The sequence below is a fragment of the Pezoporus wallicus genome, unplaced genomic scaffold (assembly GCF_028554395.1).
Source record: "Pezoporus wallicus isolate ANWC-B61680 ecotype Strahan unplaced genomic scaffold, APGP_CSIRO_Pwel_v1 contig_8234, whole genome shotgun sequence".
Lineage (NCBI taxonomy): Eukaryota > Metazoa > Chordata > Aves > Psittaciformes > Psittacidae > Pezoporus > Pezoporus wallicus.
In genome coordinates this window covers 223,855-244,389 of record NW_026637703.1, presented here as the reverse complement: position 1 = coordinate 244,389, position 20,535 = coordinate 223,855, and the positions used below count along the sequence as shown (strand labels likewise).

Sequence of the window (20,535 nt, the reverse complement as noted above, 5' to 3'; positions counted from 1 at the left end):
TTGTCCCTAACTTTAATTGCTTTAGCCCCTGCAGTTGCAGATCTAGAAACAGAGCTGCCTTACACTGGCCTCAGCTTTTCTGCAGTGCAAGATGCTCACAGGGTCCTTTTCTCCTAGAGAAGCTGTGCATGAGCTTTTCTTCAGACAGCCCCCATCTCCTTTGGCTGTGCGCACAGCTACTGACCATGGGCAGTGCTCAGTGTTTAACTGCATATCTGGTAACTTACTCATCCCTTAAGCCTCCAGCGGTCACTAGAGATCCTGGATTTCCTCATTCTACCCCAGTCTCAGAATCTTGTCCTGAAATATTCCATTAATGGGAGAAGCTTTTAGCCCACGGGATCCACTGCTGTTTACATGGTACTTGTGCCCCATCGCCTTAGAAGTGCAACGTCCTGACATATCATTCAGCAGCACAGCCTTCCACCTGCTACAATGTACACCAAACCAAGTGTAAGGTATGCAGAGCATTTTCAGTTCATAACCCAGTGCCCCTGAGTCAAGATTTATCATCCCTATATAACACACAAACCAATAAACACAAAATTTAACAAAAGATACCACCCCCTCCCTCTGGATGGGGCCACACATGGGGGTACCACTCATTCCATAAAGCCCAAGGAGGCAGTAGCTATTCCAACCATCTCTTTTAATCCCAGAAGTACAAATCACATTAGCAGCAGTGTTCCATCTTTTCCAGAATGCAATTTTGACCCTGAGTTTACAGTAGTAGAAAACGTCAATGGAAGAGTCTAGCAGATTCCTTTGCATATTGGCTGCATTAAACCATTACAACAGAACTATAAAAATACTAGAAAAAATAATAAACCATATTCCTTGTTCAAGTTCTGCAGAAGGAAGGAGTGAAACTGCCCTCCTGTGCTTTGCATCAGAGGAGCAGAGCAAGCGTGGCTGGAAGGAGGCCTCTGCACCAGCCAAGAGAGAAATCTTGGGCATCAGATGCTGGAACAAAGCAACAAGAGGGCCTGGCAAACTGAAGCACAGCCAGCAGTTACTGGAGACAGGACGCCAGGGTTGGGTATGGACAGATCAAAGCTATGGCCAATGGCTGGGAAGCTGCAAGAGCCTCAAGCTAGTCTGGACACTTCCCTACAGATCAGTGCAAAAATAACCCCTAAAGCCAAAAGCATTTAATCCCTCTCCATCCCTCCAAGTGCGTTCAGCTTCCCTCAAAAGAACACAGCTGGCACACTACCTCCATGCTGGTTCAGTCCAACTAGAGCCAGAAACATGCTGAGAACAAACCCTGAACCTTCACTGGCTTCCCAAACTGCTCCCCAATCCCCCTGTCAACTCACAGCCACTTGTGTGAACCCAGTAACTGCCCAGGTACTCCCAGTGCTCCAGCTCCAGAACCATCCTTCACTGGGGCCTCTGATAGGAGAAGTGGTACAAAAGCCCCCCAGTCCCCACACAGTGCCTGGATGAGTGGACTCAGATAAGCACCAAGAGACTCTACATCCATCCTGGGGTTACAGGTCTGTTCTCAAGACACTTGCCCAACTGGCAGCCGATCTTGAACAAGGAACTTGCAAGGCCACAGGTAGAATAAATCATACGTCTTAAAAGTAGTAGTTAGGTCCCAGAATCCAGTGCAAATATTCTCCGGAGATGCTCGCGAGCATCTAGTCCACCCTTGGCATCAGGATCCAACAAAAACCGTGGTGAGGGAGGGACCCAGAAGCTGTTTCTGCGGTGCTGGCGAGGACCTTGGGAAGCTGCACTGACGCGGTTCGTCCAGCAGCCGCTGCTGCAGGCCAGGAGATGAAGCCATCAGAAGTAGAGAGCAGGCTCGCTGCTGAAATCCGAGAGGCCGCCCTTGTCTGCCGGAGTGAGCTGTGCAGAAAGCAGAGTTGACATGGGGTGTCATCAGATCCAAAGCACGGGTGTACCCACACCTTCAGACTGCACTGGCACCTTGCCCAGGGCTAACAACTGCATTTAATTCCCCCCTCCAAAAGTGCCCTGCAGTACAGGGTGTGCCAGATGCCTCATCTTCACCCATGCAGGTCTGGCAGTGGGACCTGGTGGAGAACCCCCTTGTGAGCAGTGCACAGTGGAAGGCACATCCCATCCCACCCACTGTCCAGGCCAAGCCAGGCACCAGATGACAGCACAGCAGGACAAAGCCACGACTTCCTTAATGTCTCACCATCACTTGGTTCCCCTGGGAATCAGCTTCCTTTGGGAGGGGTCCCCCTGCAGCAGGTATCTCCTCGTATTTCTGCTCCTGCCACTCGCTGAACTTCACAGAGTGCTTTGGGGTGTAGCTGGATAAATCTGCTGGAAGGACAAAGCTGATGTAAGCATTTCTCACTATCCCAAAAGAAAGCGGGGGATCAGGAACCTGGCAGGGACATCACGGAAGCTGCCCATCTGCAGGTCCCTGCTCTGGTTTGAGTCTCATCCCCACCAAGCCCCAGTTCTGCTGGCAGCTGGCAGCATTTCCACCTGTATGGAACCCCATAAGGGTCTGTAGGAAACGTGGACAGCATCAGACACCATCATTAACCCCACAGTGCCAGCACAGTGCCTCGCTCACCTGAGTTGGGGGTACTGGGATGCAAAGTGCTGTTTGGGCTTGGAATGTAAAAGGTGCAAGATTTGTCCTCCTCTGTTTCAGAAGCATGCCCTTCCCCTTCCTCCTCCTCCTCCTCTTCTGCCAGTGAGCTCTCTGATGGGTACTCAAACATAGTCTGCAAACTTGTCTCGTTGAAAGAGATCTTCATCTAGACCAGAGCAGAGGAGAATCATCAGAAAGCAGCACAAGATCCCAACACTTGCTCTGGCAAAGGCCACCTCCCATGCCAGGGCTTCACCCTGGTTTTTAAACCACTGCATATCCCCCACCTTTCCCCTTGTGCCTTCCTGAATCTCTTATCATGCTGAGAAACCACCGAGGCAGGCAGCCACATAGCCAGGATGGAGGCAGGAGGCTGAGAGGTCCACAGTACCTCTGGCTCTTTGCCTGGCACATGCTTTGTCCTCATCTGACACTGATGCCCAGCAGCCAGGAGGAGCTGCCGCGTGTCCCGCGGGAGGCATCAGTGTTCCCGAGGAGGGGAGGAAAGGAAATCACCCACACGTTGACTTCACTGGTGCCTGCCAACTCGTTTGCCTACCCATGCTCTACACAACAGGAGCACCAGGGATCAGGACTGCATTTTGGGGAGGACATCCTGGCAAAGGCTATTTAAGCTGAATTAAAAGCAGTGCTTAATACCAGAAGTGGCAAGACAGATGCAGCTGCAGGAGAGAGGGTAACAGGGGGTAGTAGGAGGAAAAATACTGGACAAGTGGGAGGCCCATAAGGGTTCTGTTCTGGAACCAGTTTTCTTTAGTGTCTCACTAATAACTTTGGCACAGTAACTGAGAGACTGAACAGTGAAGATGACTCAAACATGGGAGCTGAGGTGAAAAAAACAGTTTAATGAAGAAAACTACAGAGCAAGAACACTAGAAATGGGTGATGTTTAACACCAACCCTTGCTCAAAGAGAAGTTCATCCTCTGTGAATAACTGAGAAGGAAAAGTTCGACGGGTTACAGGACCATCATTAGGAGGCTGCTTAAATAAACCAGGAATAACGCAAGGCATTTCCACTGGAAGCAGGGTCTGTCCTCACTGCACCCGTCAGTCCACACCCAGCAGGCAGCAGATGGCAGCAATTGGACTCCCCCCTTCTCTCCTCCAGCTGAACAAACCAGGTCCCTCAGCTTCTCCTCACACACCATCCCACAGCCCCAGGAGTCTTTGGCAGCCTCCCCTGGCCTTGCTCCAGTTCCTCTGCATCCATCCTGCAGCAGGATGCCCAAATCCTGCCACAGTAAGTCCCAATGTCCTCTTCCAAGTTGAAAGGGGAAGCTGAGGGAAGGCGTTGTTCCCTTGCAGCCTTCCATCTCCTAATCATTATCTACTGTTCTGCTTAGCTGTGGTTACACATCATCTCAGCAGGTGCAGAGGAGGTTCTGTTCACACCAGCAGAAATTAAGGATGAGAAAAAGCATGACAGCAGTTTGTAAGCACACCAAGAAATAACCCCAAGGAGCAGAGAACTGCTGATGCCAGCAGGCAACAGACAAGGAGGAGAAGCTTGCCAGGAATAAATTTAGGCCAAAAGCAGGGAAGTATTTAGCCAATGTGGCTCAAGGTTCAGGAGCTGCTGCTTTAAAGAGTGTTCTGATCCATTTACTTCTAACTGGAATTACAATTGAGCTAGTAGGGTTATGAACAGAACTGGTGGTTGCTTGTGAGGGGTGGTAGGAGCTGGATGGCTCAGATCTCCACGATGCTGTGTAATAACTGGCAAGAAGAATCCCAGCCTGGTTTGTGTTGGCAGGGACCTTAAAGCTCCTCCAGCTCCAACCCCTGCCATGGGCAGGGACACCTTCCACTAGAGCAGCTTGCTCCAAGCCCCTGTGTCCAACCTGGCCTTGAACACTGCCAGGGATGGGGCAGCCACAGCTTCTCTGGGCACCCTGTGCCAGCGCCTCAGCACCCTCCCAGGGAAGAGCTTCTGCCTAAGAGCTCATCTCAGTCTCCCCTCGGGCAGGTTAAAGCCATTCCCCTTGCACACACAACAAAGTGCAGCACATTTACCCCGTGTGCCCTATTTGCAGTTTCCCTCCCACAAGCTCACCCTCAGGCTGACAAACAGTGCCCCAGGCAGGTACCACCACCCCTGCTGCCCTGCTCCATGTGCTCCTCCAGCAGCAGCCACCTCCCTGCCTGCCCCATACGATGCCGCTGCTGGGCTCCACTGGAGCCAGACCCACAACTGCAGAGGGGCCAGAGCCTGCAAATGAGCACGGAGCAGGAACCAGCCTGTGGGTCATGAGGGTTTGCAAGGCAGACAGTGAGCATCTCACTGCTGCTTTTCAGTAAAGCAACAAGGGGAGCTTAAATCAAACCCGGGTTACACAGTGAGAACCTAGCGTGTCCATGCTGCAAATAACGTCATGGAGCTCTGTGCTACTTCGGCCAAGTCCAAGATGTACCTTGGACACTGGCTGGCTCCCTTCCCCACACTCCCAAGGGAAGGCAGAATGGAAATAGCAGAGAGCAGCAAGCTGCCTTCCCCCATTGCCTGCCCCAACCCCAAAGCCACTCTGACCTTTTCCAGATGACCCATGGGGAGAGGAATGGTTGCGTGTCAGGGAAAAGGGGTTGGAATAAAAGGGCCCCGAAGATCAGAGCATCCCAGTTGCTGTTGCCTGAGTTTCTTGCCCCTGCTGCTGACCTAGATGCTCCCTGATCCGAGCCAAGCAGCAGAGCGGGCAGTGACTGCTCACAATGTGGCCTCTGTACTGCAGGGACGAGCACTGCTGCCAGGCACAAAGGCCACAAGGCTGGAGGTGCCCAGGGCTCCCAAAAGCTCAGAAGTATTCCCAGAACCACCCTCACAGGGAAGAGCTTCTGCCTAAGAGCTCATCTCAGTCTCCCCTCTGGCAGGTTAAAGCCATTCCCCTTGGCCTGTCCCTACATCCCTTGTCCCAAGCCCCTCTCCAGCTTTCCTGCAGCCCCTTCAGGCACTGGAGCTGCTCTCAGGTCTCCCCTTCAGGAGCCTTCTCTTCTCCAGGCTGCCCCAGCCCAGCTCTCTCAGCCTGGCTCCAGAGCAGAGCTGCTCCAGCCCTCGCAGCATCTCCATGGCCTCCTCTGGCCTCGCTCCAACAGCTCCACGTCCCTCTTGTGCTGCTGCCCCAGAGCTGGATCAGGGCTGCAGGGGGGGGTTCTCCCCAGAGCACAGCAGAGGGGCAGGATCCCCTCCCCTGGCCCAAGTTAAAAGCATCATTTCATTTAATCTCCTCTCTTTCCATTTCATTCCATCAGGACACATTAGAGCCCTTCAAAGGCAGCAATCATTAACCACACTGTGCCAGCCCCACGCACCCAGGGCCCCAGCCTGGGGGAGAGCTCATCACAAGACAATGTGCTGCTTCAGCAACACCTCCGGGCCACCGCAGCCTGCACACAGGCTCACCCCAGGCAGCCCTGCTTGGTGAGAGTGCACCTTAGCAATTCCCCCCCTCAGAGCCCCAGCTTGGCTTTGGTGGCATCCCATCACCCTGCTCCCGGGAAGCAGGAAGAGCCCCATGGCAATAAAGCGCTTGGACGCACCCAGGAAAGCAAACACAGGAGGGACAGCCTGGCACAGGGCTGGACTCTGGCAACAGGCTCTGCGTGAGCAGCTGCACCCCCCGGGGCGCAGTCACCCCTGCCCGTGCAGAGCCAGAGCCCCAAAACTCACAGGGACAAACCTGCCCTGGCATCAGCTGGGTTCACCCCATGAGCTCCCTTCCCCACGCATGAGGAGTGACAGGGGAAGCACAGAACAGCTCTGCTCAATCCAACAGGATCCCAGCCTGGTTTGTGTTGGAAGGGACCTTAAAGCTTCTCCAGCTCCAACCCCTGCCACGGCCAGGGACACCTTCCACTAGAGCAGCTTGCTCCAAGCCCCTGTGTCCAACCTGGCCTTGAACACTGCCAGGGATGGGGCAGCCACAGCTTCTCTGGGCACCCTGTGCCAGCGCCTCAGCACCCTCACAGGGAAGGCAAAACTAAGGGACACGGGGGGCAACAGAGCTGCCTCAAGCAACCCTCTGAGCAGAGCCGAGCACTGTGTGTGGGGAAGAGAGGCAGACTCAGGCTCAGGAGCCATCTAAAGAGAAAAACCAAGAGCCCAGTAATAGCAGAGACGACAGCTCTGTACAACCAGCAGCCCCCTGCCAGACCATAGAGGCTTTTATGGAAGCACAAAAGGCAACAGGGGTTGTTTTCTTGAGGAAAAGCACATCCCACAGGAGCCAAGCACACCCGAGCCCAGGCAGAGGACTGCTCATCCTGCCTCTGGCTCCCCCAGTTCCACCTCAGCAGCAGCTGCCCGTGCTGGAAAGGAAGAATTCTGCACCCTTCAGCTGGGGATGTTTGCAGGGATTTGTCACTGTTTGCTCAGCTGAATGCTTCACCCACAGCTGTGTCACCAAGCCAGGGTCCAACCCAGACCCACGTAGCTCTGCCAGCCAGCTGAGCCACGCTGGGAAGGATAAGGCAGGCTTTTCAGGGAATATCTAACATGTGCCGCTCAGCCAACAGACCCCTGTTGCCATAGCAAAAATCATTCATTTATCTGCTAGGATTTGAATAGTAATGAGTAAGAGTGCCCAGGAAGGAGAAGCCAGGGTAAACATTGCTCAGCATGCGTCAATCCGGGTTGTTACACAAGGCTCAAGCTTGGCTCGGGGGCTGCAGCCTGCACCAGAGCAACCACGGAAGAGCCCCCGTGTACAGACATCATAGGAACAAACCCAAGCACTTTACAGAAACCAACGTGCGACATCCACAGCAGCCACCTCACTTCAAACACGGGGGTGGGAGAGTCCCTGCAGCTAAGGAGAGACCTAACTCCCTATGGCTTCTCACAACCCATCTCTGTTGAATCTTAGGAGCAAATCATGGGGCTAATCTGCATCCTCAGCTCCACAGCATCCCTTTAGTGTGGCTTTTCGCCACCCAGTATTGCTTCTGCTTCTTGGCAGATGTGGCAAAGCCCAAGTGATAAGGTTGGGTGGTTTGCACCTTTCAAACAGCAAGCTCTTTGCTAATCCAAATCCTCAGCTTGTAAAATTCAGGAAAAAAAAACATTACATCCTTCTAGTCATTAAAAGAGGAAGGGAAAAAAAAGTTCCAGCAAGGAGGGTCAGAGCCCCACACTGATCTCATCAGAGTGGCCTTTGTGGACTGCAAACCACAGAGCCCATTGCCCCTTCCCCACAGAGCAATTCCCAGCAGCCATCTCCCAAACCAGAGGCTCTTGCAGGAGCCGGACAGGATGGCAAGTTGTGAAGCACAAGCTGAAGTTTATTCCTGCCCCTGCTAACATCACACAGTACCTCCAGCACATCCAAACCCCCCACACTGCAGCCTGCCTTAGAGGGCAGTGGCTGCTGCGAGGTGACAAGGACCCAGCAGTTCTGCAGTAAGGTGGTTGTTACCCAGGTACTTCACAAGATCCAAACCTGAGCAGCACCAGGAATCAAGACTTGCTCTTTCCAGGTACTAATTTCCCCTCATCGTCCTCTCTCCCCAACCCATCCAACCCAGAAGTGACCGATTTAGGGACTTCACTGACTCCCCAGGGCATGTTTGGGCTGCTGATGCTCTGGGTGTGATTTAAACCAGCTTTTCACACCTGGTCTATCAAACACCTCCTCCCTTCTGAGCAGCTGATAACTGCGGGAAGGGCAGACAAGCAGTTCAGCATGAATATGATTGGTATCTCAGAGACCAGGCACTAACAGGATCAGGGTTTTGACTCTGTGCAGTCTGACACATCAGCTTTGCTAATTCTGCTGCACCGATTGTATAAAGATGGAGTCAATGAGAGGAAAGCACAAGGCATCACACCCAGATACTTGAAAACTGCAGCAGCAAACTGCTGGGGGTGCAGCAGGAACCTCTTCATACAGAGCATCCCATAGAGGCTGGCAGGCACAGCCCCTCAGGCTGAGCAGGAAAGCTCAAGTACCATTAGGTCAGAACAACCTCCCACCTCCACGCTGCCATGGGGTGAAAGGGAAGGTCCCTGCACAGCCAAATAACGGCCTGTGAGACTGGAAACAGAAGGCAGAAGCAGGTATTTTTGGGTGGACAATGATCCCTAAAGGGTTTCTCTTGGTCTTTCCATCTGACCCTGTCTGACTGTTCTCACAGATCAATAGTGAGAATGGTGCAGGGGCAGTTCATAAACTGCAAACCTCTGCACGACCTTCATTTTTCTCATAACAACCTGCAGACAGCGGGATACAGTTTTCCCTCTGGAACCTTCAGATGAAGGACATATAGGAAAAATGAGCTATTTCAGAGAAGGTAGCAACCAGCTTATCTACATGCCTGCACTTGTCCTGAAAACACGTCATGTCTCAGCCCAAACTGTTGAATAACTCCAAGCACAATCTCTATGGGCTGCAGCAGCATCAGTATGTTACCAAAGCATTTGCTATCAGTCAGGAGAAGATAAGTAGCTTTTGTACCTCTAAAGCTTTTCAGACACAGGAAGAAAGGGTTCTTCCCTGAGAGATGCCTCTAGGAATGGAAGGGGCTTGAGGCTTGGCTCCTGCATCAGATTAACCCTGGATTGCTATGGATGAAGCAGCACAAGTATGCCCAGAAAACTGCAGATGGCACTTCAGAACAGTACTTTTCTGTACACAAAGCAGAGTTCAGAGCACAGGAGTTGGCTGCTCCACCACAGGCTCACTCGACCGTGCTTTTCCAAGGGGTGTTTCCATGTAACCCTGAGTTTTGCTCAACTATGACCAGCATCACAGTCACTGAACAGCCAGCAGCACTGAAGATTTACAGCAGCAGCACGTCAGGGAAGCTGTGCTGCTGGCAAAGGAGAGGTTGCCTCCAGGGTCACATCCCAGCTCCCAAGCCCCAAGGCAGAAGAAGAAAGTCTCCATTTACAAGGCAACCCACAAAGGCAGCTCTGTGTAATCAATCTGCTGAAGCACATGGTAGATAGGAGCATGGAGATTCGAAATATTAAACTCCTTGTACAAGACATGGGGAAGTTTCAAATTCCTGATGAGCAGTGACAGGGTAGGGGCAGCCCCAGCGCACGGCAGGGCAGCAGCTTTGTTAACTCTTGACTGTGTGGGACAAGAAGAGATTCCCAAACAACCAGAGGGTGCTTGGAGTCCCAGGCTGGCAGGGCACAAAGCAGCTATTCACCCCAACCCCTGCATTCCTCTGCACATCTGCAGACGGAGGAGCCAGAGCCTTCCAGTAAGTAACAGGCAATTCAAATATAACTTGGTTCATAAGAACAGGACAGATCCCCCCCTGTATGAAACAAATATCTGAATACATGAGAGCACGCGTGTGCGAGGTACAATCAAGTGTCAAGCCTTGGGATCCCCATGAACAATGCACAAACCTCCCAAGAGCAGAGGATTCTGCTGTACAGGCAACTCTGAGCACGTAATTTGTGGCTAGGACCCGATGCAGAGCTGGGAGGTGCCGCACACAAACATCTCCATGCAACCAAGGCTGACCACAGCAGTCCAAAGAAGCACTGTGGTCCGGTGCAAGGGAGCAGTCTCCAGCTGGAATGGGACAGACGGAGCGTTATTTCCCAGGAGACATGGGGAGGCTGGGAACGGAATTACCTCCCACCCCGGCAAGGAGCTCATGCTGAACTTCAGAACCAAAAGGCTTCCGTGATGTGACTGATAGCAGCCACACAACAGAGTTCATGTCTCTTGCCCTTTCTCTGTACTACCAGCATGCAGAATTCCTCAAGGAGAAGTGCCCAAGTGCAAGTTCACCGCGAGGCTGAGGGACTTGTCCTGCAAGCCATACGATTTCCCTAGGCACACAAGTGTTCTGCTCTCGTGATGTCTGGGATGTTGCCTTCAGCTCGCCTGTGCTCCTTCCAATGCCTACAAGCCAGCAGTTCCATGCTGCCAAGTTCCCAAGATCATCTAAAGGCCACATCTCTGAAAACAGCACAAAGCTCCTTCCGTCCACACGTTCCCAGGAGGTTTGGGAAGTTTCTGTGTGTGATACAGGGGCTCCACATGGCTCTTCCTACACAGACAGGCCAAACAGTGACAGCTCCACGGCAGATCCGTGTTCCAGGCACTAAGAAGAGGCTTGGTTTGTACATACATTTTAAAGTGCCCAAGTTTCATTCAGGAGGGGACTGAAAGCGCAGCCCCAGAGGTAAAGGAGATGGTGCTGCAGCTCCCACTGAGGTTTCTTTTACTGTCACTGAACGTGGAAACTAAACATTACTGTTTCCCACACATCCCACAGGCAAACAGGGGTTCTGCCCTTGCCTGGGCACGTGCTGACTGCCCAGCTCTGCTGAGGACCGCTGGGACCACATCCTGGAAAAAGCAGAGCAGGGAGGCAAACCCAAACCCAAGGCAGGCTGAATACTGGAGATGGACAGAACTTATAAACTACTTCCAATCTGGTCCATAGACCAGGGGATCCTGCCCCTCTGCTGTGCTCTGGGGACCCCCCCCCCCGCAGCCCTGATCCAGCTCTGGGGCAGCAGCACAAGAGGGACTTGGAGCTGTTGGAGCGAGGCCAGAGGAGGCCATGGAGATGCTGCGAGGGCTGGAGCAGCTCTGCTCTGGAGCCAGGCTGAGAGAGCTGGGCTGGGGCAGCCTGGAGAAGAGAAGGCTCCTGAAGGGGAGACCTGAGAGCAGCTCCAGTGCCTGAAGGGGCTGCAGGAAAGCTGGAGAGGGGCTTGGGACAAGGGCCTGTAGGGACAGGCCAAGGGGACTGGCTTGAACCTGCCAGAGGGGAGACTGAGATGAGCTCTGAGGCAGAAGCTCTTCCCTGTGAGGGTGCTGAGGCGCTGGCACAGGGTGCCCAGAGAAGCTGTGGCTGCCCCATCCCTGATAGTGTTCAAGGCCAGGTTGGACACAGGGGCTTGGAGCAAGCTGCTCTAGTGGAAGGGGTCCCTGCCCATGGCAGGGGCTGGAGCTGGATGAGCTTTGAGGTCCCTTCCAACACAAACCATTCTAGGATTAAAGAAACCAATTACAATAACACTGCCTGTAATCCGTATGATCAGAACTCGGAGCACAAAGCATTCCAAATCTTCTTTCAACCTCTGGGGCTGGCTGAGCCCAGGGCACGTCCTAACCACCTTGAAAGGCAGCTCACCTCATCTGCGTAAGTTTCTATTTTAGCCCTCCTGCCCCGCTCCTTGTGCTGCTGACAGCAGCAGCCGAGCAGGGGATGGGAGGAGGAGAACCAAGGGGAATTTGGGAGCAGCTCAGGCTGTTGCTGTGGCATAGGAGCGGCGAGGCCGTGGAGAACCTCAGTCACAGAACATTTCCCACTGTGGAGATAAATGCGAGCCATGAGCTCTGCCAGGGGGGTTGGACAACAAAGCACCAGCACTTCAAGGGGCTGGCAGGCAGCAGGGAAACAAACCCAACCTCCTTCCCCACCGCAAGCCTCAGGTGCAGCCTGTGAGGTGGTTTAATATCTGTAACCACCACAAGATCCTGGCTTCTGGAGTCACTGGCCACAAGCAGCACAAGCTAAAAATCAGACTGAGAAAAGGGCAGGGAAAGAGCACTGTCTGGGTGAAGGAGGTCCTCACATTGACAGCTAAGGGAAATCACCTCTGCAGCGGAGGGACCTGATCAGCCAAGACACCTATTTCTGAGCAAACGTGTCACTGCTGAGCTCATCTCCCCAAAAATCCAATACATCCACGTCAGACACATCCGACAGGCACTCCTTAAAGGCAGCACGTGGATTTGCCTCAGCAGAGCACAGTCACAAGGCAGAACACGGAACAGGAGCACACAGCTCCCTGAGAGCTGAAGAACACCAAGCCTTGTCCTGACCCCTCCGAACACAGAGATAGGAGAATCAAAGTAATTCTTCAGAGGCATTTTTGCCTCTGCCACCAGGTTCATTCACTTGTGTTATGGTTAATTTACTTGTGATATACATTGCAAAACCACACTTCAGGCAGTCGCTGCTGTTTGGATTCCACGCTGCACAGACTTGCTCCAGACAGGTCTGGGCAATAGCTGGAAGGGTTCATCCCTGCCAGCATCTTGAGCCTACACCTGGTTCTCACAGGAGACCATCTCCAGCACACCTGAACACGGAAAGCTAGGGAACAAGAAGTTCAGCAGGTTCAGCCTACAAAACTGCTGCCCATGGTGAACGGCTGAGGGGCGCTCAGAATGCTCCTTTACCATTCATTTAAGTGGGCTTTTGGAAGCCAGATTCAGGCTTTATGCAGCTCAAAACATTAGAAAACAGACCATAAAGTCCAGGTGAGCTGGAAAGTTTTGAAGTTCAGCTGAAGCTGAACATCTCTGAAGTCAGCTTTGCAAAGAAGCAGGACACACTCCAACTGTTTGGATCCCACCAGCCTTGTTCTGGTTAAGTCCCACTCACACAAGGCCCAGCTCACCTTCCAGTACCCAGCAAACTGCCAACTGTGACAAGCAAAACACATTAAAACCATCAACAACCTGATGTTTGTTGGCTCTCATGTCCTGTTTACAGGATTTGGGTGGCCTGGCCAGAAGTCACCTTTCCTGCAGCATTCCAAAGAGGCACCAGGTCCTGGAGAGGACAAAACCACGCTATGACTTGGGATGAGCTGCAGGAGTGACAACACGGAAGGAAGGAGCACAGTTTGGGCTAATTCTATACACACAGGCCCTTCATGGCAGAGTCCAGCCTCCAACAAGATGAGACCATGAAGCCTAAAGACAGACAAATACTGCTCAGGACCTCGGCAGTCCTCAATCCTTTCCAAGCACTCGCTCCAACACGGCAGTGACATGTTTTACACATACCCAGATCTATCCTGCTGACAACTTTATTGTACATCATTCTGGCAGGTAACCAAACCAAGACTGAGCCTTGTCAGCTCAGCCAAGTTAGATTTTATCCTCTGAGATCCCAAAGATCCGCATCCTGCAGCAAAGCCTTCCCTTCCTCCTGGGGCTGCTGTCAGGCTGAAGTGTCTTTACTTCTGTAATAGAGTACAAAGATGAGCACTGAACAAAGGTCACCAACAGTGCTCTGCATCCTCTGCCCCACTCCCTGTTGGAATGAAGGTCAGGAGGTCTCCTTCCACCCCTGCACACGTATCCTGGCCTCACTCTTGGAGCTGACAGCTCATCCAGCCTCTCCCAGCAGAAGTGCAGTGCTCTGCTGGACACCCAGCACGTCAGCTCAAAGCTGCAAACGTTCACTGTTTTCAAACTGGACACCCCCAGCTTTATCTGAACTGATTTGCTTGGAGAGGTCTCAGAGCACTTATACTGCTTGGAGAGGTCTCAACCCAGCCATGGAGTAGATGAAGAGTCCTCAAGGGCCTCTTAATGCTGTAGGGCAAGAGCTCCAACTCCCTGCCCACACTGGTAATCTGGATCCCAGGATGAACATGGCTGGGGCTGCCCCCTCCTTTACCTACAGATCTTGATCATGTCCCATCATACACAAATAGAATCACAGAATCAACTAGATTGGAAAAGACCTTTAAGATCAAGTTCACCTTCGCAGCCCTGGTGAATGACTGTCCCACCATGGCAGCTCTGGTTGCACAAGAGAGCTGGGACCCCATTTTTCATTCTGACCCAGGAGGAGCATTTCTCTCTCCCTTATCAGCTCCAACACAACACAAACAACTGCTTCACATACCTGGTGTCTGGAAAGAGCAATAAAGCTGTTTTTCCTGAAAGGCCTTGAACACCAGCAGCGTTCCTCAGGCACAGCAAAGTCACAAGCCCCTGCACAGCCCAGAGCAGGGGGCTGGAGCTCCCTCCACACAGACCAGAGCAGCACTGAACCCATTCCCACCCTGTCCCAGTCACCCTCCCACTCCAAAAAGCCACAGAGGATGTAGACCATGGAGTCAGCTCCATTCTGCTGGTGTCTCTGCTATAGTCAGGCAGTCAGTGGCCAGACATGGGGACAGAAAAGGGATGCTGTTTCCTCATTTGAAGAAAAACACCATTTGCATCTGACAGAACACTCAGTCCAACAGCCACCGCCTCCGTCCCTCCTAATAAATCAGTAGCCCTGACTGTAAGCACAGACACCGGCTGATCCGATTCGGGCTGTGCTGTTTATCTCACCCAGATTCCTGCTGGACATCAGCAAGGCGATGCAGTTTTCCAAGTCAAAGTTTCACAAAACACCACTTTCCTGAACCTGGATCATACTTAAAGGCCTTTCAGCAAATCCAAGGCGAGGTTTGGAAAGGAAGATGCTCAGCAGGAGGTGGGCTCACCCAGCAGATCTGCCTGGGGAGAAGCAGCACCCCAAAAGACCCAGGCAACTGCTTACTGAAACCAGCATCAGAATGGATTTCAATACCCCCAAAAGGGGCACTGGTTTTAGCAAAGACCTGCAGCTTCCAGCTCACAGGAAATGTCTGCTTCTGCCCAATTCAGGCCAAAATCAAGCTTCTGAAAACTCCTACAAAACAGAACCTTTGTTTTTGGCCGGTTGCCCCGGTGACACAGAGCCATCCCTTGGGAAGAAACCAAGGAATGCATCCCAATGCTAGCTCCTTCTTTTTCAGGCATCAACACTCAGCCTTATTGCCCAGAGTAAAAGCCACAAACACCCTCTAGGTTAAGAGTAAACAGCAATCTTTCCATTTGCTACGGCGTCAGCATCTTCTAAACCCTGGCTACAAAGTCAAACTTCAATGCTTGCCACCCCTAGCAGGATGGGAACTGAAGGAAAAGCTGGTGTTCATCCCACTACCACATTAATTCTATCCAGAAACTTCTCCTTAAGCTGGATCTTATTTTCCGAAGGGTCCCCATTTGCTTCACCCTCCCATGCTCTGCAATGTTACAAGCAGCTCCTTCTTTGCCTTTTAATCTCTCTTCTCAGAAACCAGATCTTCATGCAAGATCCCATGCAGGACATCCCCCACACGTAACTCTTAGCAAACCCCATTACAGTTACAGATGCACCTTGCAACGTTTAGCTCGCTTCACCTTGAGTGCCTGCAGAGAGGGACAGTTAATGCCATAAGCTGATACAGACATAGGTGGAGAAGCAGCAGGACCTGCCCCATGTCACAAAAAATCCAACACTGAACAGCCAAAACAGATGTTAACCAATTTCAAAGACTCATATGATAGCTGAGGTTGGGAAAGGACCTCTGGAGGTCTTTAGCCCCAACTCCTGCTCCAAGCAGGACCTGATCAATTGCTCAAGGCTGTCCCCTGGCAAGTTTCAAGTAGCTCCAAGGATGGAGATGCCACTGCTTCTCAGGGCTCCTGATCCAGTGATTAACCAACTGCAAACAACCCAGTCACTGCACCAACCTTGTCCTTGTCTCCCTCTTTTTTGTACTGGTACGGATGCTTCCACTGCGCATCACTTAACTGGCGCTGCTTAATTGAGGCTCTACTTTTCTACCAGCCAGCACCACCCTGCACAGAGCTGCCAGCCCCGTGTCCAGCACAAGCAGGCTTATCTAAGAGTCACTGTCCTGCAAAGACAGTGTATTTTCTGCTCCATCCTTAGAATACCCATAACTGACATTTTGTCTTGACATTTCCATCATTTATAGCACACCTGATTTGGCGTACATCCAGTTAATACCCAAACTGCTCGGTTGAGCAGCCAAGGAAACAGCTGGAATGAGCTCATGCCAGGAGGTATTTAAGCAGCAGAACAACTCCAGGCTGAACAAGCATTTCCCCATGGGAGGACACGGAAAAACAACTCATGCAGGAGCACGAGCAAGAACCAATACTCCTGCTTATTTGCTTATTCTGGATCGCACGGCACTCATGCTCCAGACCTGCTACCTGCATTAGTCACAATCACATTAATACAGACTGTGTGTTCTTATGAGGGAGCTTAACAACATCAAGCCATGACAAAGAGCTCTCCCTGCCTCCCTCCTAAATGACAAGCACCCTGTTCAAAGGATTTCCTCAGCTTAGAACGCTCAGCGCCTCAGGCACCCATGTGGATTCAGTCCATCAAATATTTAGTTGCATTCAGGTAACGGAACAACGTCAAACAACTCTTCCCGCTATGGAAAAACATGTCATGTCACAGACCTGGAAATCAGGATCTGTCACCCTGGCATGCTGCTCTCAGAGCTGAACAATTCACACCTCCTCCTGCGGCACAGCTCCTTCTGCATGACTGTGTCCTTATCGCATCCACATGCATTTCACCAAGCCACACAAAGATTAATTCTCAATTTAAGGCTCACAAGGATCTAAGTTAGAACCTGGCATTCGCTTCAAAGACCTGGAGCAATCAACATCTCTCAGATCTTCAGAGATGGAGCTCCACATCCGTAACAAGCAGCCAGGTGGTATAAGCCTATTAAGGGAGTTAAGTTGCTGATCTCTTTCTGCCTAATAGAGACCTAATTCTTGTCTCTATCAATAGATCACTAATGCAGGGAATACGCCAGTGCCACGCTGGCCGCTGGCGTGTGTCGCAGGCGGGACAGGGACCACGGGGAGCTCAACGTGTCCAGCCCCACCACCGAGGGAGCAGAGCTGCAGGGGAGGCGGGCTCACAGCCATTCAAACCATGCAACTCCCCATCATTGTCTGAATACCTGAAATATTTTACTTCCCGTTATCATACCTCCCACAAGCAGCTGTGGGAGATGCCCTGCAGTTACCCCAGCTCATATCCCACCCTTATCCGCTTGTTAGAACAGCACCCAGTGCCCCATCCCCGAGAGCTCTCAGAGGGCCGATGAAACCCCTGCCCACCTCGCCACCCGGTGCCTCATGGAAACCCAAGCCAAAAGCACACCCGAGTTACTTTCAGCCTGGCTCCTTGGGGCAGAGGTGCCCCAGGCCGTTACCTTCTTGCGGCGGGAGCCCGTCTTGCTCATGCAGGACCTCTCCAGGGACAGGTACCCCCCGATCACTTCGATCTCATTCACCGTGGGGTATCGCTTTTTATGGGACACCCCAACTTGGGGCCCATCAGCGTTCTCCACTGGTCTGCCTTTCGCTTTGCTCTCCTCCTCCTCCTCCTCTTCCTCCCGCTGCGGCCTTCTGCTGGCATCGGCGAGAGTCTGCAGCCCCGAGGCAACGGGCTTCCTTTTGGGCACAACAGTGAAGGTGCTGCCTCCCCTCTGGTGGGGGGCAGAGTGTGCCCTGTAGAGGGGCACGGAGGAAAACTCCATCTCCAGGTCAGGGCCAGCTCCTCCAGGCTGATCCACGCTCCCCGTCCTCAGAGCCCTGGGACACAGCTCCCCGCTGTCCGGCTCCACAATGTCATCGATGTAAGTCACGGGTACCAGCGGATCCAGCGGCGCCGCTGGGGAAGCGACGGGCTCTTCCTGCTCCGGGGCGGAAACCCCCGGGGGCTCCTTCGGTGCCTTCACCTCGGAGGCCGGTGGCGGCGGCCCTGGCGTGGCGCTGGGGGCCGGGGGCACAGCCGGGCCGCCGTTCCGGCGGGGCACGAAGAGGAAGGAATTGCGTGAGTTGAGGCGCAGCTTGGCCAGGGCCTGTGCCTGCAGGTCGTGTGCGGGGATGGCAGCCAGGTCGGGCTTGGGGGCCGGGTGGATCTCGAAGGAGCCCCCGGCCCGGGGGGCTGAGGAGGAGAGCGGCTGCGTGGAGCCGGTGGCACTGGGGGCCGGGGTGGCACTGGGCGGGGGCGGCACGGCCGCTTCGGCCTCCTCGGGCTTTGGCCTCCGAGCGTTGGCTCTGGCATGGGGAGCGCTGGCGGGTGGCGCGGATGGCACTGGCGGCCCCTTGGGCAGCGCGGGCCGGCCCGCGGGGACAGCGCTGGGCTCGGGGACGCGGCTGCCGGGGGGCAGGCCCCGGGGGGTGACCGTGAAGGAGTTGGAGCTGATCTTGTGCAGAAAGCAGTTGGCCAGGGGGGCTGCGGCCTTGGGGGCGGCCGGGACCGCCTGCGGGGCTGCGGCCCGGGGGGGAGCCGGGGCAACCGCGGGCTGGGGGGGCACAGCCCGGGGGGGAGCCGGCTGCGGGACAGCAGGCGGAGGGGTGGCAGCCCGGGGGGGAGCCGGCAGCGGCGGAGGGGTGGCCGGGCGGGGGGGAGCCGGGGCTGCCTGGGGGACCGCGGGCTGGGGGGCGGCAGCCCGGGGGGGAGCCGACACCGGAGATGCCGGTGCCGCCTTTGGGGCCCGGGGGGAGCCGGGCACCACGTGCGGAGAGGGCGGCCCGGGGCGGGGGGAGCCCGGCGCCGCCGCAGGAGCGGGCGGCCCGGGGCGGGGGGAGCCGGGTCCCGCCGGCGGAGGAGCAGCCGCGGCGCCGGTCCCGGTCAGCGCCTCCCCTCCGCGGCGGCGGCGGCCCCGCGGGCGCTGCCCGAACTTCTCCAGGAGGCGGCTGACGGTGCCCGGCTCGGCCGCCTCGGGCGGCTCCGGCGGCTCGGCCGCGTCGTAGATGACGACCTGGTCGGCGCGGATCTCGGCGAGCGCGGCTCCGCGGCGGGCCAGCAGCTCCCGCAGCGGGTCGGGGCGGCGCGGCGGGGAGCAAGCGGCCGGGTCCCGGCGGCGGCCGGGCAGCGCCTCCCCCTCGGCGAAGCAGGTGGCGGCGTCGGGCTGGGACTCGATGATGAGGATGTTGTCGGCGCGGATGGTGCGGATGCCGGGCACGGCGCTGTACAGCTCCAGCAGCTGCCGCAGCGGCCGCGCCGCCTCGGGGCCGTGCCCGGCCAGCCCCTGCCGCAGCCGCCGCCGCTCGTTCTCCAGCCGCATGAAGGGGTTCTCCCGGAGCGGGCCCAGGCTCTCCGCCACCACCAGCCGCTCCCCGGCCGGGGGCTCGGGCTCGCCGCCGGCCGCCCCGGCCAGCTTGGCCCGCTTCCTCTCCAGGATCTCCCGCTTCCAGGCGGGCTGAGCCCGCGGCCCAGCGCCCAGCGGCGCCTCCGCGCTGCTCATGGCGGCGGCACAGCCGGTTCTGCGCGGCCCGGCCGCCGCCTCCCGCCGCACCTGAGCAGGCCCCGCCGCCGGCCGCGGCACCGCCCTCGGCGGGGGGCGGGAGCGGGGCGGGCGCCATGACAGGGCCCGGCAGCGGCTGCTCCGCTCCCGGGGGGGGAGCCGCGGGCGGGGCTGCGGGGCCCGGCTCATCGCTGCCCGGGCGCCGCGGGGTCGGGACCGGCCCGGCCGCAGCAGCCCCGACGTGCCGTGGCCCGTGTGGTGCCAGCCCGGGAGGAGGGGAGTGGAAAATGTCTTTGGGGTCACCCAGCGTGAGCTGGGAGCAGTGCCCGGCGCGGGCAGCCCTGGTGGGGAAGGAGCAAGCCATGGGCACCCCGGAGCGTGCCGGTGGGAGCTGCGGAGCAGGCAGGCTGGGGTCCCACAGCACACGCAGCCCGGCGGAAGGGCTTCGCTCCGCAGCCAGCGCTGCTCGTGGGGCACGGGAGGCCTCCGCAGCGTTGTTGCCAAGGGCCAGCAGGTGCCTTTGGGAGCTCTGATGGGTCCGGAAATGAGTGCTCGGCGCGCAGCTCCGGGAGCGCTGCGGGGCAAAACACTCGGCCCGCGAGGCGTGGGGACACGGCCCTGTACGGCACAGCTTCAGTATGGGGACACGGCACAGCTTCAGTATGGGGACACGGCCCTGTACGGCACAGCTTCAGTATGGGGACACGGCACAGCTTCAGTAGGGGGACACGGCACAGCTTCAGTATGGGGGACAGGGCACTGCATGGCACAGCTTCAGTATGGGGACACGGCACTGCATGGCACAGCTTCAATATGGGGGACACGGCACTGCATGGCACAGCTTCAGTATGGGGACACGGCACTGCATGGCACAGCTTCAGTATGGGGGACAGGGCACTGCATGGCACAGCTTCAGTATGGGGACACGGCCCTGCACGGCACAGCTTCAGTATGGGGGACACGGCACTGCACGGCACAGCTTCAATATGGGGGACACGGCACTGCATGGCACAGCTTCAGTATGGGGACACGGCACAGCTTCAGTATGGGGGACACGGCCCTGTACGGCACAGCTTCAGTATGGGGGACACGGCCCTGCACGGCACAGC

The 20,535-nt window shown here is 55.5% G+C and overlaps 1 protein-coding gene across 1 annotated transcript; it reads right to left on the bottom strand.

Annotated features, from left to right (window-relative positions):
- Window positions 1-632: 632 nt before the first annotated feature.
- On the bottom strand, window positions 633-19,484 carry TPRN (taperin). The gene is made up of 4 exons (XM_057407323.1): window positions 17,384-19,484; window positions 2,564-2,750; window positions 2,174-2,304; window positions 633-1,857 (listed from the first exon to the last, which is right to left on the bottom strand). The coding sequence occupies exons 1-4, from the start codon at window positions 19,424-19,426 to the stop codon at window positions 1,795-1,797; spliced, it is 2,424 nt and encodes an 807-aa protein (XP_057263306.1). The 5' UTR covers window positions 19,427-19,484; the 3' UTR covers window positions 633-1,794.
- Between the last annotated feature and the right edge of the window lie 1,051 nt (window positions 19,485-20,535).

Excerpts from the sequence above, each read along its gene's own strand:
- TPRN (XM_057407323.1), bottom strand. The coding sequence starts at position 19,426 with ATGAGCAGCGCGGAGGCGCCGCTGGGCGCTGGGCCGCGGGCTCAGCCC. Across the intron at positions 2,751-17,383 it reads CGGGCTCCCGCCGCAAGAAG|ATGAAGATCTCTTTCAACGA; the intron begins GTAACGGCCTGG and ends GCTCTGGTCTAG. Across the intron at positions 1,858-2,173 it reads CCCAGGGGAACCAAGTGATG|CTCACTCCGGCAGACAAGGG; the intron begins GTGAGACATTAA and ends CTTTCTGCACAG.